The sequence below is a fragment of the Meleagris gallopavo genome, chromosome 1, assembly GCF_000146605.3.
Source record: "Meleagris gallopavo isolate NT-WF06-2002-E0010 breed Aviagen turkey brand Nicholas breeding stock chromosome 1, Turkey_5.1, whole genome shotgun sequence".
NCBI lineage: Eukaryota > Metazoa > Chordata > Aves > Galliformes > Phasianidae > Meleagris > Meleagris gallopavo.
The window spans coordinates 189,870,386-189,885,362 of NC_015011.2; the positions used below are offsets into that span (position 1 = coordinate 189,870,386).

Genomic DNA, 14,977 nt, shown 5'->3' on the forward strand with positions numbered 1-14,977 from the left:
AGTTTCATGCTTTGTTTTCTTGTACCTTCAAATCTGAGACTCGACGAATTAAAGGAGAAAATATAAAATAAAAAAAAAATCTAGCCAAAATAAGTAACAACAGGTGGTTTAGCACAAAGCCCATGTAATAATAAAACATACCTTCAGCGGTCCAACTTGTATCTGATCTCCCTCTTTTTCTACAGGTATTTCACAGCTGAAAGTGAGGAGTTCTGACTGAATGACCTTGCACAGCTGAAGCGCCGCTGAGCCAATGGCCACTGGCTGAGGGTAGAGCAAGAACATATTTTGTAAGATTTCTGTGAAGGTTAAATAGCTGTGGGCATGCTGTCAAGAAAAAACCTCCTGAAAGAGCTGGGAAATGATGGGCAGCCACTCACCCTGCCCACTCATACACCATCAGCTGCTCTAACAGAGATTTGTAGGAAAGCTTCCCTTGCTTCCTGTTTCAGGTGTCACTTGGATAACAGAAAGGTTCTATCAGCTTCAGTAAACAGTCCCAGATGAACACAAAGGTTAACATCCCAAATCCCCATGACTGAGCGAGATTTCCATTCTTGAAGACACAATTTATTAATCCATTAAAAGAAAAGCTCCATTTTGAACAGAAGGGTAGATATCTTTGGCATTGTTTAAAATAAAACACAGGCTGAGTAAATATCTCCAGCTGCCTTTCAGTGCCTGTAGATGATTATACAGATACAGCTCCTTCCATCTACTCTCTCCAAGTAAAGATTTTTTCCCTCTAAATGCACAAGTTATGCCATTATTCCCCCCACCCTGGTCATGATGTCACCTACATACACATTACTTCACTCTGTGTATCTTAACAAGCTCTGCTCTCACCGAAGACAAATGCTGGTAATTGATTCAGTATGCTTAAACAGCAAGAGCTCAGTTTTAAAGATGAGGGAAGGACAATTTGTTTTTTTTTTTGCTTTCCAGTCTTGAGCTCAGAAAACGATTTAGCTGGATGACGAGATTGAACAGCAACTACTTCAGCTTACAGAATCCACACGTAGTGTTGATTCCTTTCATAATGTCTGGCAATGGTTGGTTAAGAAGTGGCTCAGTCAAGCCACATTGCTTTGTTTTGTCTCTGATAGCTAAGAGGGCAGGAATGGGAAGGAAGTACTGCAGAAGACTTGGAGAAAACACTACTGAGTTTGTAAGTATTTGAAGGGAATTGAATTGCCAAGGCTTTCTTTGCTTTTCAATACACAAAGATAAACAACTACTAATAATACCTTTCTTTGTGTGCTTTTTCGCATGTAGATTTTAAAAGCAAGGTCAGAGCTCCACCAGTGCTCTATCATCGTTCCACCAAAACGAACAGGGAACACAAATCGCTGCTGGAATTTCACCACTGCAAGGAAGACAGAGACTTGTGAGCTCTTAGCTGGAGCTAAGCTACCCCTCAGACTTCTTCAGAAACAGAAATCTTCAGTCTCTGCAGAGTGCAGGGCGAATGGAGACACAGGAAATTCAGGAGGCAGGAGAGGAAAGAGTGGCTGTTCTGAGGAAGGTGGGCAAACGCACAGGGAGCATCTGCACATCTGCCAGAATGAGCAGATTAAGCAAGGCTGGCAGCTGAAAGGGAAGGGCTGCTGCTACAATCTCTCAACATTTCTACCTATTCATTCATGCTGCGAGTGTGTGAATAATTAACTTTGTTTTTCTCTCACAGGAGCAACAAATATTCAGAACAAATTGAATATTAATAGACTTTCATGTGGAGATAATCACACCTCTGATATACACATGAACTTCTAATTCTGCTTTACTTGTTAACATCAAGCCAAAAGTAAACTGTTGTTCATTTTCGAAGGCCAGAAAATAGCAGGAGTGCAGCATGAGAAAATTAATACTATAATAGCATGTAAAGGCTACAGATATGTCTCTGTTGTCTTATCTTGGAGAGTCAAAAGCTGAGCTGCAAGAACGATCACAGGTTCAGGAGAAAAACATCTGCAAGAAAAGACTGCATGGTGTTTAGTTTGGAAAAGAACAAGTACAGTAGCAGAGCTGAAGTAGCAAGCTGTCCTCGCTCACCACAGATGAAATAAGGAGCCTTGTGATGACAAAAGTTCAGGTGGGCCATGAGGAAAATTTACTGACAGGAAGGTCAGCACTTTCACAGCCTGCCTAGGGAGGCTGAGGAATCCCCCTTATTGGGGATCTTTAATAAATGAGATAAACAGCTCTCAGGGAAGACAACAGCACTACGTGGTTTCTTCAAATTATTTCCAACCTCATCAATTTTTCTAAGTTCCAGAGAACTGCAGTCTAAGTACACAAAGCAAAGTGCAGGGGGCTGTGTTATCCTTGTGTTACAAAGAGCCAAGGTTCAGAAGATGCTTTGTCTCTACACAGATGGAGAATTCACAAGAGAACACAATAAATATGACTCAGGAAGAGGCAAAGCCAATGAATGGGAAAGTCAACTGAACATGACCCTGGAATTCCAGTTTCTGGGAAGACAAGGGACAGAAGATCTCGCTCACGCACCACTCCTTGCTCATTGAGGGCAAAAAAATATCACCTAAATTGATCTCAGAGATACAAAGAGTGGCAATTCTCAGTAAAGAGATGAATGTCTGCTGATCTGAGCATAGAACTTGCCAGGATCTCTTGGACCCAGGAGACTCTCTGAGCTCTTGCACGTTTCAGCATCTGGAAAAGGCAGCTATTTATTTGAGACAGAAGTACCTGATATTTCTAGAAGTATTTCTTCATCTTGAATATTGCAGAAAGGATACTGGTTTTATGTTTTATGGTTTCCTCTTCCCAGAGAGGAAGAGTTCCATTGCCCACAGTGCACCAACTCTCTAGAGGTGCCATTAATTGTAATATAAAATTGAAGTATTTTTCAGGCAGCAAACAAATACGTAAGAAAACATTTTCTAAGAGATGAAGCAGTTGACAACACTGAACAGAAGAGGGGACAAATAATGATCTTACCACCATCTGTGATTTTACTTGAAGCTATTCGAGTTAATTCTGTCGTTAAGGAGACTTGTCCTTTTTCATTCTTGGAGGCTCCCACAGGAAAGTGGTACTCCACAAAGAAGGTACTGTGAGTAAACAAATCACAGAATGAATTAATGATCACAATCCACCAGAGTGGATACTAACAACAAACTGAACAAAGCAGACAAGCTTCAAATCCACAATTTATTAAGTCGCTCTATTTTTAAAGAGTAAATTGCAGAATCCTTAGAGTTGGAGGGAACCTTGAAAGGTCATCTAGTCCAACTCCCCTTAATGCACAGGGACATGCCCTGCTAGATCAGCTTGCTCAGATTGAACTACTTATTTATTAATTCTTTCAAAAGCTTACATGTAAGTCAGTTTCTCCTCTAAAAAAACACCTTTTGCTTTCAGAGTTCAGCCATGCACAAAGCACACTTTCCTAAAATACTGGAAAAAAATCCAGCCTGAAGTGAAACCAAACCAGGACAAATTATTCACACCTCTAAATCTATAGTAAACAATTTGCCAGGATGATCAGAGAAATAGGAAGACCTCAAAAGCCTGAAAAGCTTGGGTAACCTTGGCTTACATCAGAGCTCAGCAAAATCTACTTCCAAGGCACAGATAACAAGGCCTAATAAGGTTTGTGAAGGGCTTGGAGAATATGCCCTACAAGGAGTAGCTAAAGGAAATGGGGCTGTTTAGTCTGAAGAAAAGAAGGCTGAGGGGAGACCTTATTGCTCTCCTCCAATACCTGAAAGCTGATTGCAGCAGAGTGGGGTTGGTCTCTTCTCACTGGTGACAAGTGACAGGACGAGGGGAAATGGCCTCAAGTTGTGCCAGGGTAAGTTTAGGTTGGATATCAAGAAACACTTCTTTACAGAAAGGGTTGTTAAGCACTGGAATAGGATCCCCAGGGAGGTGGTTGAGTCACCATCCCTGGATGTGTTTAAAAACTGTTTGGATGTGGTGCTCAGGAACGTGATTTAGCAGAGGGCTGTTAGAGTTAGGGTAGGATGGTTGTGTTGAAGTTGGACTCAATGACCTTTAAGGTCTTTTCCAACCTCAGTAATTCTATGATAACACTTCAGTGAGAAACAATCCACCTTACCACTTATTAAAAGAAGCAGGCCTTGGAGGCTTCCACATTGAACCTTTCTTTCTTGGTGTAATCTGGTTGCTCTCAAGAGGGATTCCCAGGCTTTCAATGATGACTCTGGCCAGGTGAATTCTCCCCAGCAAAGCCAACCTGTCAACACTCAAGGATGTGACATGAGCTTCTTCTGCGTCAACATCTGGAGGAGCAAGTTGTCTGGTAGAAGAGCAGCTGCAGAGATAAAACTGAGAATCAAACACTCTTAACACAACTGTGTGAAGATAAAAACTGTAGCTTGGTGGGATATTATTTATACACTACTCACAGTCCATGAAAATGCACATTTTTAACCTACATTTCACAATTAATTTGGTGGTCTCTGTAACAGGAATCATACCATACACACTATCTAGGGTACATTACTACTCAAACACCAAAAATGAACATGTTCCATGCTGCTGGAGTTTTGACAGTTGAACTATTCAAAAAGAAGAGGTTTATTTCATGTGACACACAGGGCAGAAGAAACAGCTTGGTTATGTCACTGCTGCAGAGGAACAGAAACAAGACTGATTTAAAATCTCACTTGAGCTTTATTTCTCAGACTTGACTTGTCAATGGTTTTGTGCTGGTACCTCTGGAAATATAAATCTTGCTTCTATGTAAAAAACAGAAGCATTTGGAAGAAAAAAAATCAGAAATAACGACCTGTGATGAATTAGGAAAAGAAATCCAATCTTAATACTGCTGGTATTGAACTAGTAAATGCTGATAACCAGATTTTTGAGGGACACTGTTACAATCACATATAACTGAGAAACTTATAATTCACTCTTGCTTAATGTAATTTTCCTGGTTATTTGCTAGAATTGAGAGCCTCTTGCATATGTGCATGTGAATTAGCAAAAAAAGAATCCTTACACTACTGGCTTTGTAAAATAGAATGTTTATTTACTTGTTTAAACAAAATGTGTGATAATATGCAATCTGAGTAACACACTCAGCATTAAAAAAATATCACTTCAAATCATCTCAGTCCTCACCTGAACTTCTGGAAAGTCAAAGAATTAGAAAAAATAACTGAATATTCTGGGGTTTTATTGGTTCTGATGTGGGGAAAAAAACCCACAATAACAAAATAAAATGCAATTTAGAGCAGGTCAGAACTGAAGAAATTTACATCCTACAGATAAAGAAGAGAACACTGAGCAGTGAAGCAGACCCTGCTGATGTGAGCTCCATCCCTGTGAAGTGGATACATACTCAGTAAATTGTGTGACAGAGCAGATAACAGAGCACTAACAGCTGCTGACAATAAGGAAGATGCTACTGAATGAGTTGCTGATGCAATTATTTACCTGGGTTTAATTTCTGTCACCTTCTGATCCTGATCTGAGGCAGTGGAATCCTTCTGTGCATTCACAGCTTCAGCTTTCTTCACTGTTTTTGTTTTGCTTACTTTTTTGGAAGGGTTAACATCTTCATCACTGAGGAAATCACTTAAACTGGAATCTGACTTCTGAAACAGAGATAATGCACATGAAGTAAGAAGTTTGCTGTCACCATCAAGATTTATAAAGAAGAAAAACCATAACTTGTGGATTGCTTAATGTGAAACAATTCAAACTGTACCAAATTTTTTTCATAAATATATAGAAGTTGATTCTTCACAGACTCATAGTTTCCAATCTGATGCTTGAATTTGTAGTCTTACAATATTCCTTTCCTATTGTTAATTTCAAGCAATGTTCTCACAAGCTTCTAAAGGACACTTAATATTTATTAAGCCTTTACTAATTCTGAAATCTGCAGCTTTTTTCTTTCACTTTAAGCACTTTCCTTCTGCTCTTCACTTACAGGTGTGGTGTAAAAAAGACTTTCTAGTAGACTCTGGTCATAGTGGGGATCATTGAGTTCACTGTCATACACCTCACTCCCAATAGAGAGAGAATCCAGAAGGGAACCTGGCTGATCCCAGAAACGCACAGGAGATAAATCAGCACTGTGGACACAAGAGAAACAAACACGACTCAGTGTTGTGATGCAATTTCTGCAGTCAATTTCATACGAATTCTGACAACAGTTCCTATTCTGCACTGATTTTGTGCTATACTGTCTCTGCATACAGCTTACACAGCACTGTGCCCACCTGACAGTCCTTGCACTGCACACTCCTGATTGGAACAGAGACAATGTAAGCAGCAGTTATACTCTTGCTACTCTTCACAAAATGAGACAAAGATCAACTTAATATTTGGAGAATGATCAAAACTAACTAAAAAGGTTCTCTCTTTTTAATTTACAGACTGCAAGCTCTTCACAGAAGTGTATTTGTTTTATGTATATCTCAATATTTTAGGACACAACAGTTACAAGTATTACAACTATTATTGGATGCCCCATCCCTGCAGGCATTCAAGGCCAGGCTGGATGTGGCTCTGGGCAGCCTGGGCTGCTGGTTGGCGACCTGCACACAGCAGGGGGCTGGAACTGGATGAGCACTGTGCTCTTTTGCAACCCAGGCCATTCTATAATAACTTCATCTTTTGAAATACTGGGGTCCAACTTTCTGATAACAACTTTAGGCCAAATGACTTGGAACCATGCAGGCTGTCATATATTAGCGGTGCAAGCAGATGTATGAAGCACCTCCTGTCACCACTAGAACTCATGATTCACAATTCCAGAAATGTGGAAAACATGAAAGGTCAAAAAGCATTTTTCAGTATGAAGTGGGCAAATATTATTTACCCTTTCAACTCTTGGAAAGGGGAGATAACAGCAGGATGAGGGGAAATGGTTGGAAGTTGAAGGATGGCAGATGGAGGTTGGATATCAGGGGGAAGTTCTTTACTCAGAGAGTGGTGAGGTGCTGGAACAGCTGCCCAGAGAGGCTGTGGATCCCCGTCCATCCCTGGAGGTGTTCAAGGCCAGGTTGGATGGGGCCCTGGGCAGCCTGGGCTGCTGTGAGATGTGGAGGTTGGTGGCCCTGCCTGTGGTGGGGGGTTGGAGCTTCATGATCCTTGCGCTCCCTTCCAACCCAAACTATTCTGTGATTCTGTGATAAGGACAATATTTGCAGTGACACTCAGTAATCACTCACCTGCCCAACAGTAACTGTATTGCTCTCTCCTCAGAGTTGAGGTCTAATTGCTGACCTGTGACTTCAGATGTAAAGAGATGGGGATCCTGAAGAGCAGGCATAAAACTTGAGTTCAAGCCTTTGGGTCTCCTGAGCAAAGGAAAAATAAAGGTATTAAGCTTTTCGGGCATGCTGAAGATTTCAGTCACATAAAGGGTAAAAATGCAAGGTTATGTACAGACTTCATGATTTGCAGCCTAACCTCCAGGTACACAAAACCTTCCTGCAGCCCTGCAGTCTGCTGCAAGACACATTGCTCATCCACAGCTCTTATCCTTTGCAGAGTGGCAGGATGGCCCAACTGCTCAAACAAGAGAGAGGGCTTGAGAAGGTCAAATAAAGATGTTTATGAATGATGATCGATGAGATCTTCCTGCAGAGTTCAAAAAAATCATCTATTTTTAATCAAATTGGAACAGTTTGAGCAAAAGCAATGGGACTGATCTCCCACCCAGTGAGTTCTTCAGGCACAATGGATGTTAACTCAAGTCACCTTTCTGATCAATTCATTCATCACACAGAAAGCACACCTGCACATTTGTGCCTCAACAGATTAAATGAGAACCACCAATGATTTGTGTATGTTAGTGGGCTTTTCCAAAATGACTTTTAATGCAGTGCCCAATTTAGGGAAGAAAAGACAAAGTGAAAAACACAACAAAGTGGAGAGGAACATACGTCATGTTTTCATTTCCACTGTATTTTTTTACTTAAATAAACAAAATATTAACATTAAAATGGGTTTTTTTTGTTGTTTTTTTTTTAAATGTGAACACAACATCACTACAATTTACATTCTAATTGAACTAGAAACAGCAACACTGACTGTTAAAGATGATGACTGCATTTTATGGTTTATAGTGGAACAAAAAGCAATTATTCATCTCATTCCAAAAATGAGAACTTAAAGTTCCCCTTGCAAAAATGTGCATTAGTCTTCCTACTTCCAAATCCCACTTTCACTGAATGGAGAAAATGTATTAAGTCTATAACAAAATGAGATATTGGAGCTGGAAGCTGAAAAGGCACATTCATTTTTACCAACCTGCTAGTGAAAATCAGATGGAAAACCATAATGACCACTAATTTTGAGAACATAGTTACAGACAGAAGTTTTTCTTGTACATTGTCAGCAAGGGATGCAAACTAGAATATGCAGAAGTATTCACTTTATGTCACTCATTACTTATTTTGCTTTGAAAACCTTTTATCTGGGATCAAGTAACATCAGTCTGCCATCCCCCTTCTACACCATACCAAAATTTAATGTTTCGCTATCAAATAGTTCTGTACTACACACAAAAATGGCTCTGAACAGAATTAGAATTGGTCATTTAAATCAAAGATCAGACCAATCCACAAAACGGAGGCCTCCATTCACGAAGAGAAATCTATTTCCTATTTGACTGAGAATCCTATAATACACCACATGAATCTCAGTATTTCAAGTTTTCCTGATAAGGCCTGCTTTCATAGAATCACAGAATGCTTTGGGTTGGAAGGGAGCTCAAGGATCACGAAGCTCCAACCCCCCACCACAGGCAGGGCCACCAACCTCCACATCTCACAGCAGCCCAGGCTGCCCAGGGCCCCATCCAAGCTGGCCTTGAACACCTCCAGGGATGGACGGGGATCCACAGCCTCTCTGGGCAGCTGTTCCAGCACCTCACCACTCTCTGAGTAAAGAACTTCCCCCTCACATCAAACCTCCATCTGCCCTCCCTCACCTTCCAACCATTCCCCTTGTCCTGCTGTTATCTCCCCTTTCCAAGAGCTGACTCCCCTCCTGTCTGCAGGCTCCCTTTAGGTCCTGCAGGCTGCACTGAGGTCACCCCGCAGCTTCTCTTCTCCATGCTGAACAAGCCCAGCTCCCTCAGCCTGTCTTTGTAGGGAGGTGCTGCAGCCTCTGCTCATCTTTGTGGCTCCTCTGGACCCTCTCCAACAGCTCCCTGTCTTTCTTGTCCTGGGGGCTCCATCCCTGGACGCAGTGCTGCAGATGGGGCCTCACAAGAGCAGAGCAGAGGGGGACAATCACCTCCCTGTCCCTGCTGGCCACCCCTCTTCTGATGGAGCCCAGGATCCCATTTGCTTTCTGAGCTGCAGGAGCACACTGCTGGCTCATGTTAAGCTTTTCATCCATCAAGACCCCCAGGTCCTTCTCTGCAGGGCTGCTCTCTAGGACTGCTCCTTCCAGTCTGTATAAATGCCTGGGATTTCTCTGACCCTAAAATCTATGATTTGAAACTAAATCTCACTTCCCCCTTTCTGAGCTTACTTAGCTGCTGCTCTGAAACCATCTGGCTTTAGAAAAGGAGGCACTTCATTCAGTTCAGTCTCCATGTCTGGGCTGGACTTCATCACAGAAGCAACCATGGCATCACGGAGTTTATTGCCTTGATCCAGAAGAACTGGGAAATAAACAGAATTAACTCTCAGCATTCAAATACAATTTAAAATCCAAACATGCTGGCTACAGTCATAAAACTTCTATTTTACACTATTATAAAGAGATCTTGACACATTGGAGATTAAGTGCATACTGTACACCATAACAATGATAGGGCTGCCAGGAGTGCCAGCAATCCTCTATCAGTTTCCCACTCTCAGCAGTACAAAGAACTCATTTACACACACCCAGTCAGGCATAAGAAGGCTGTTATTAAGACACAGTAGCAAAATTAAAAGTAGCTTGTCATCTTAGCGTGCCTCAATAGCAGTCCTATTTCAAGTCTTTACAGTAAATATAAATACAGAGAGAGAAAATGGAAATGTGTCCTGCTTGTCTATTTTCTCTGATATCTAAAAGACGATGCTAACTGCACACCAACCTGAAAGCAGGTCTTTTGTAGCTGGGTTGTGCAAAGAGAACACGTGTGTGTTTGTTCTGAGGGGAGCTTCAGGATCAGCACTGCTGGGAAATGACACTGACTGCTGACTCGAAGGATTCACCTTCAAATGTTCATCTGGTAAAATGAGGCGGTGGTGGGAAACATCCTTTATGTTTTCAGAGTTCTCTTGGAAGAACGAATGGTCCTTTCCCCAACTGCAAAACAAAACCCTGAGTAACAACTGAAGCGGGTCAGTAAAGGGATTCAAACCTCTTCAAATTCTCCCCAGCACTGCAGCTGCTTCCTTTCTGTACCCACTCCAAAATGAAATGACACATCTTATTTTACCAACTCCTCATCTGCTACCATCAGACAGACTGACTCAAGCTGTAAATAACAGACTTGTGGCATCTCTAATGTCAACTAGCATGGCTTGAATTCCATTAATGTACGATGCAACTTTGTTGCAGATGAGAAACAGACCCTTTAAGCAATTAAACGCTGAACCTTTTGGAGTTGGTAAAATGCACAGCCAAAAAAAAGCAAGTATTCCACAATTCACAGCTGTATTGCCACTGCTTAAAAAGGTGTGAAATGCAAAATGAGCCAGAATTTTGCCAAGGTGAATAAAAGATACCTGGGAGTTGTGACCCTGCTTTTGTTAACTTGCTCTTGGCCAGGAGGAGTGACCTGCACTCGCTGAGATGGAGCAGGAGCCATATCTGAACTTGCACCTGTGGTTGGGACAGAGCTGCTGGTTTTGTATGTGTCTGACAGAGGTTCAAGAACAAGTGAAACCTGAAAAACACAATGAGAAAACAGAATTTGCTCCCTTTCTTAGTGAAGTGCTGCATGTGCTCTATCTAACTTTACTTTTCATACTATGGAAAGCTCTACTTTTTTTATAATAGAAAGTGATGTTTGTATCAATCAGACATGTAACACCTTAATATCCTAAAGGGAACCTATAAACAGGAGGGGAGTCAACTCTTGGAAAGGGGAGATAACAGCAGGATGAGGGGAATGGTTGGAAGTTGAGGGAGGGCAGATGGAGGTTGGATGTGAGGGGGAAGTTCTTTACTCAGAGAGTGGTGAAGTGCTGGAACAGCTGCCCAGAGAGGCTGTGGATCCCCGTCCATCCCTGGAGGTGTTCAAGGCCAGCTTGGATGGGGCCCTGGGCAGCCTGGGCTGCTGTGAGATGTGGAGGTTGGTGGCCCTGCCTGTGGTGGGGGGTTGGAGCTTCGTGATCCTTGAGCTCCCTTCAACCCAAACCATTCTGTGATTCTATGATTTAAAACTATTTATTTCACATCCCACGTTTCCAAATTGCAACTGCTCATCTTTCAGCAAAAATGAACCCCCAGGGCTGTAGCACAGAACAGCCCCTTTTCTCTGGATTTCAAAATACTCTGCAATGTCAGCCCAGGAAGGCTGTGAAGAAAAATCAGAATGGAGTATCCACTTCTAAAATCACTGTTAAAACTCACTGTAGAGTCTTACTGGAGTTAAAATACCAGTGTCACTTATTCTTCTAAGGGAGACACTGCCAACACCATTAGTAATCAAAATCTGCACTTGTTTTGTATGTTGTCCTACACTGACTTTGTTGCTGAACATGACGCTGCAGCTGAGTTTTTTTTTCCATCTCTGAGAACCTTGATTTCTCCCCTGAGCAATTCAATCTTTCCTTGGTTTTGATTTTGGATTTTTTTCTCAAGCATTGTAAGCAAGACTATCAAAATGCAGGGGTTTTTTTTGTGCATTCAGAAGCAAAAGAGGGCTTTGCTTTTTAATTTGAAGGACATACTTTAGTGAAGAAAACTTAAATGAACCATAATTACCTGAAAATGCTACACCAGATCTTCAGAATCAATCTACAAAATGGATGATAATGCGATAAGAACATCCCTGGATTTCCCTATTTCCTATCTAGACTTCTTACCTCAATCTGTAAACGCCCTGAGATGGGGGAAAGGTCTGTAGGACACAGCACAATTGGATCCTCACATTATACTGCATTACAGCTTCATATACAACAATAAAGAGCTAAGCCATAAGGAATACCTGTAGCTCTCCCAGTTTATCAGCTGTTGGTGAAACTATGGTGAAAAACCCACTGATGGGATGGCTGGGAGAGAGCTGGGACAATTCAGTGATCTCCACTCTGCCAACTGGAAGACGGTCAGGTTTGGTCAGGACCTCCAGGACAAGCATGCCCATATCTGCAATAATCAGGAACAGCTTCATTTCAGTGTGACACAACAAGGTCACAGTTAAACACAGTTGAAACTTGCCTGTTAAAATGAAAGTTCCTGAAGGTTAAAATTAAGCTCTATCACGATGTGAGACGAGGAGTAAAGAATCATTGAATCATTAAGGTTGGAAAAGACCTTTAAGAGCCCCAAGTCCAACTGCAAATCATCCCCAACATGCCCACTGAGCATGTCCCCACGGTTCTGGAACACCTCAGAGCCCTGCTGGGCTGGGGACATCCTCTAGACATCAAGCTTCCAGTGAAAATGGAATCATAGAATCACAGAACATCATGAGCTGGAAGAGACCCAAGGATCATAGAACCATTTGAGTTGGAAGAGACTTTTAAAGGCTATCTGGTCCCACTCCCCTGCAATAAACAGGGTCACCCACAGCTCCATAAGGCACTCAGAGCCCTGTGCAGCCTGAACTTGGGTGTCTCTGAGCAACTTCTGCCAGCGCTTCATTACCCTTAGCATAAACAATTTTTTCCTTATATCCAATCTAAAGCTCTTCTCTCTTAGTTTGATATCATTTCTCCTTGTCTTACTGCAAAGCACTCCACTAAAGAGCCTGTCCCCTTCTTTCCTGTTGCTCCCCTTTAGATACTGACAGGCTGCTCTCAGCTCACCTCGCAGCCTTCTCTTCTATTCTCCATCTGCACAGTCCCAGCTCTCAGCCTGTCCTCATAAGAGAGTTGTTCCACCCCTGGGATCATTTTTGTGGCCCTCTTCTGGATGCTCTCCAACAGCTCCTTGTCTCTCCTGAACTGAGGACTCCACATTTGGATGCAGTGCTCCAGGTGAGGCCTCACAGCACAGAGCAGAGAGACAGGATCACCACCCTGACCTGCTGGCCGTGCTGCTTTGGATGCAGCCTAGGATACCATTAGCTTCCTGGGCTGCAAGGGCACAGTGCTGGCTCATTTCAGGACCAGGAGGGGATTGTCCCTCTCTACTCTGCCCTCCTGAGGCCCCATCTGCAGCACTGCGTCCAGGGCTGGGGCCCAAATACAAGAAAGACAGGGAGCTGTTGGAGAGGGTCCAGAGGAGCCACAAAGATGATCAGGGGCTGCAGCACCTCCCTACAAAGACAGGCTGAGGGAGCTGGGCTTGTTCAGCATGGAGAAGAGAAGCTGCGGGGTGACCTCAGTGCAGCCTGCAGGACCTAAAGGGAGCCTGCAGACAGGAGGGGAGTCAGCTCTTGGAAAGGGGAGATAACAGCAGGACAGGGGGAAACGGTTGGAAGTTGAAGGAGGGAAGACTGAGGTTGGATGTCAGGGGGAAGTTCTTTACTCAGAGAGTGGTGAGGTGCTGGATCAGCTGCCCAGAGAGACTGTGGATGCCTCGTCCATCTCTGGAGATGTTCAAGGCCCTGGGCAGCTTGGGCTGCTGTGAGATGTGGAGGTTGGTGGCCCTGCCTGTGGTAGGGGACTGGAGCTTCGTGATCCTTGAGGTCCCTTCCAACCCGAGCCATTCTGTGTGATTCTGTGATGTCCAGCTTGCTATTCACCAGTATCCTCAGGCCCTTTAGGTAGGGCTGCACTTCTTTTTTTCCCCAGCTTGCATTGATGCTGGGGGTTGCTTTGACCCAGGTTCAGATCATACACTTGGCTTTGCTGAACCTCATGAGATTCTCCCAGGCCCACTGCTCAAACCACAGACCATCCCAAGCCGGGAAAAATCCGCAAGAATCACCGAGTCCAAGCCCCAGCTCCACACAACACTACTCAAACCCAAACCCTATAGCTAAGAGCAATGTCCCAATACTCCCTGAGCTCCTGCAGCTCAGGGCTGTGCCCACTACCTTGGGGAGTCCCTCCTATGCCCACCACTCTCTTGGATAGAGCCTTTTCCAAAGCCTCTCCTGTCACAGCTCCATGCCATTCCCTCAGGCCCTGTTGCTGTCACCAGAGAGCATAGAATCACACAGAGTCACAGAATGGCCCGGGTTGGAAGGGATCTCAAGGATCATGAAGCTCCAACCCCCCACCACAGGCAGGGCCGCTAACCTCCACATTTCACAGCAGCCCAGGCTGCCCAGGGCCCCATCCAACCTGGCCTTGAACACCTCCAGAGACGGAGCAATCTGTTAAACGAAGGCAGGACCGCGGATAGCAGTGGGTGTGGAAGCCCCATTGCCGGCTCTCACCTGTGAGGTAGGCCGCGAGCTGCCGAGGCCCGCACCGCACGGCGTACCGGCTGCTGCCCGCCGCCTGTCCCGGCTTTGAGGCGGGGTGGAACACGGTACCGTCCGAGGTCTCACCCCACCACCTCAGGCGAACAAGGACGGCGGCGGAGGGCGCTTTGGAGGCCGTCCACACGATTCTGCCGACGGTGCAGCGGAGGACGCAGCGCGGAGGGCCCTCTACCAGCGGCGGCAGGCTGGTGGACGCGGGAATGTCACCGGGAGCTGCGGAACGGAGCGATGTCAGAGAACGGAGCGGGACTGCAGCGCTCTGCCAGCCTTCCCCCACCCTTACCCCCGCACCTCGACGCCGCCTGCTGACCCCCGGGGCTGGGGCCGGGGCCCGCGGCCTCCTCTGCTGCATGGTTTCACCTCAGCGCTTCCCTCAGGCCGCTCCGCTGCCCGGCAACAGCCGCCCCGGCGGGAGCATCTCCCGCCTTCACGGCACTTCCGGGACTACAATTCCCATCATGCACCGCGTTCTCATTGAACCCCATA

At 44.4% G+C, this 14,977-nt stretch overlaps 2 protein-coding genes across 4 annotated transcripts in view; both read right to left on the minus strand.

Moving 5' to 3' along the window:
* The window catches only part of FCHSD2 (FCH and double SH3 domains 2), a 569,931-nt gene that overhangs the window by 140,054 nt on the left and 414,900 nt on the right, over positions 1–14,977 (minus strand). The gene's annotated exons all lie outside the window — the stretch shown is intronic.
* Positions 31–14,917, minus strand: LOC100550636 (C2 domain-containing protein 3). Of its 2 annotated transcripts, XM_010706309.3 has the most exons (13): positions 14,783–14,917; positions 14,444–14,704; positions 12,104–12,261; positions 10,677–10,837; positions 10,040–10,254; positions 9,487–9,619; positions 7,173–7,301; positions 5,927–6,071; positions 5,428–5,588; positions 4,085–4,300; positions 2,962–3,074; positions 1,248–1,366; positions 31–264 (listed from the first exon to the last, which is right to left on the minus strand). In XM_010706309.3, exons 1-13 carry the CDS (start codon positions 14,841–14,843, stop codon positions 109–111), a joined length of 2,028 nt encoding a protein of 675 aa, XP_010704611.1. In that variant the 5' UTR covers positions 14,844–14,917; the 3' UTR covers positions 31–108. The 2 variants fall into 2 exon arrangements, with proteins under 2 accessions (XP_010704611.1, XP_019467997.1); XM_019612452.1 differs by lacking the exon at positions 1,248–1,366 and having other exon boundaries at positions 132–264.

Bases quoted from the DNA above. Each gene is read 5' to 3' on its own strand.
- LOC100550636 (XM_010706309.3), bottom strand. From the start codon at position 14,843: ATGCAGCAGAGGAGGCCGCGGGCCCCGGCCCCAGCCCCGGGGGTCAGC. The intron at 5,589-5,926 runs GTAAGTGAAGAG...TCTCTGTTTCAG, and splicing joins GTCTTTTTTACACCACACCT to AAGTCAGATTCCAGTTTAAG. The intron at 3,075-4,084 runs GTAAGGTGGATT...GTTTACTCACAG, and splicing joins CCTGCTTCTTTTAATAAGTG to TACCTTCTTTGTGGAGTACC.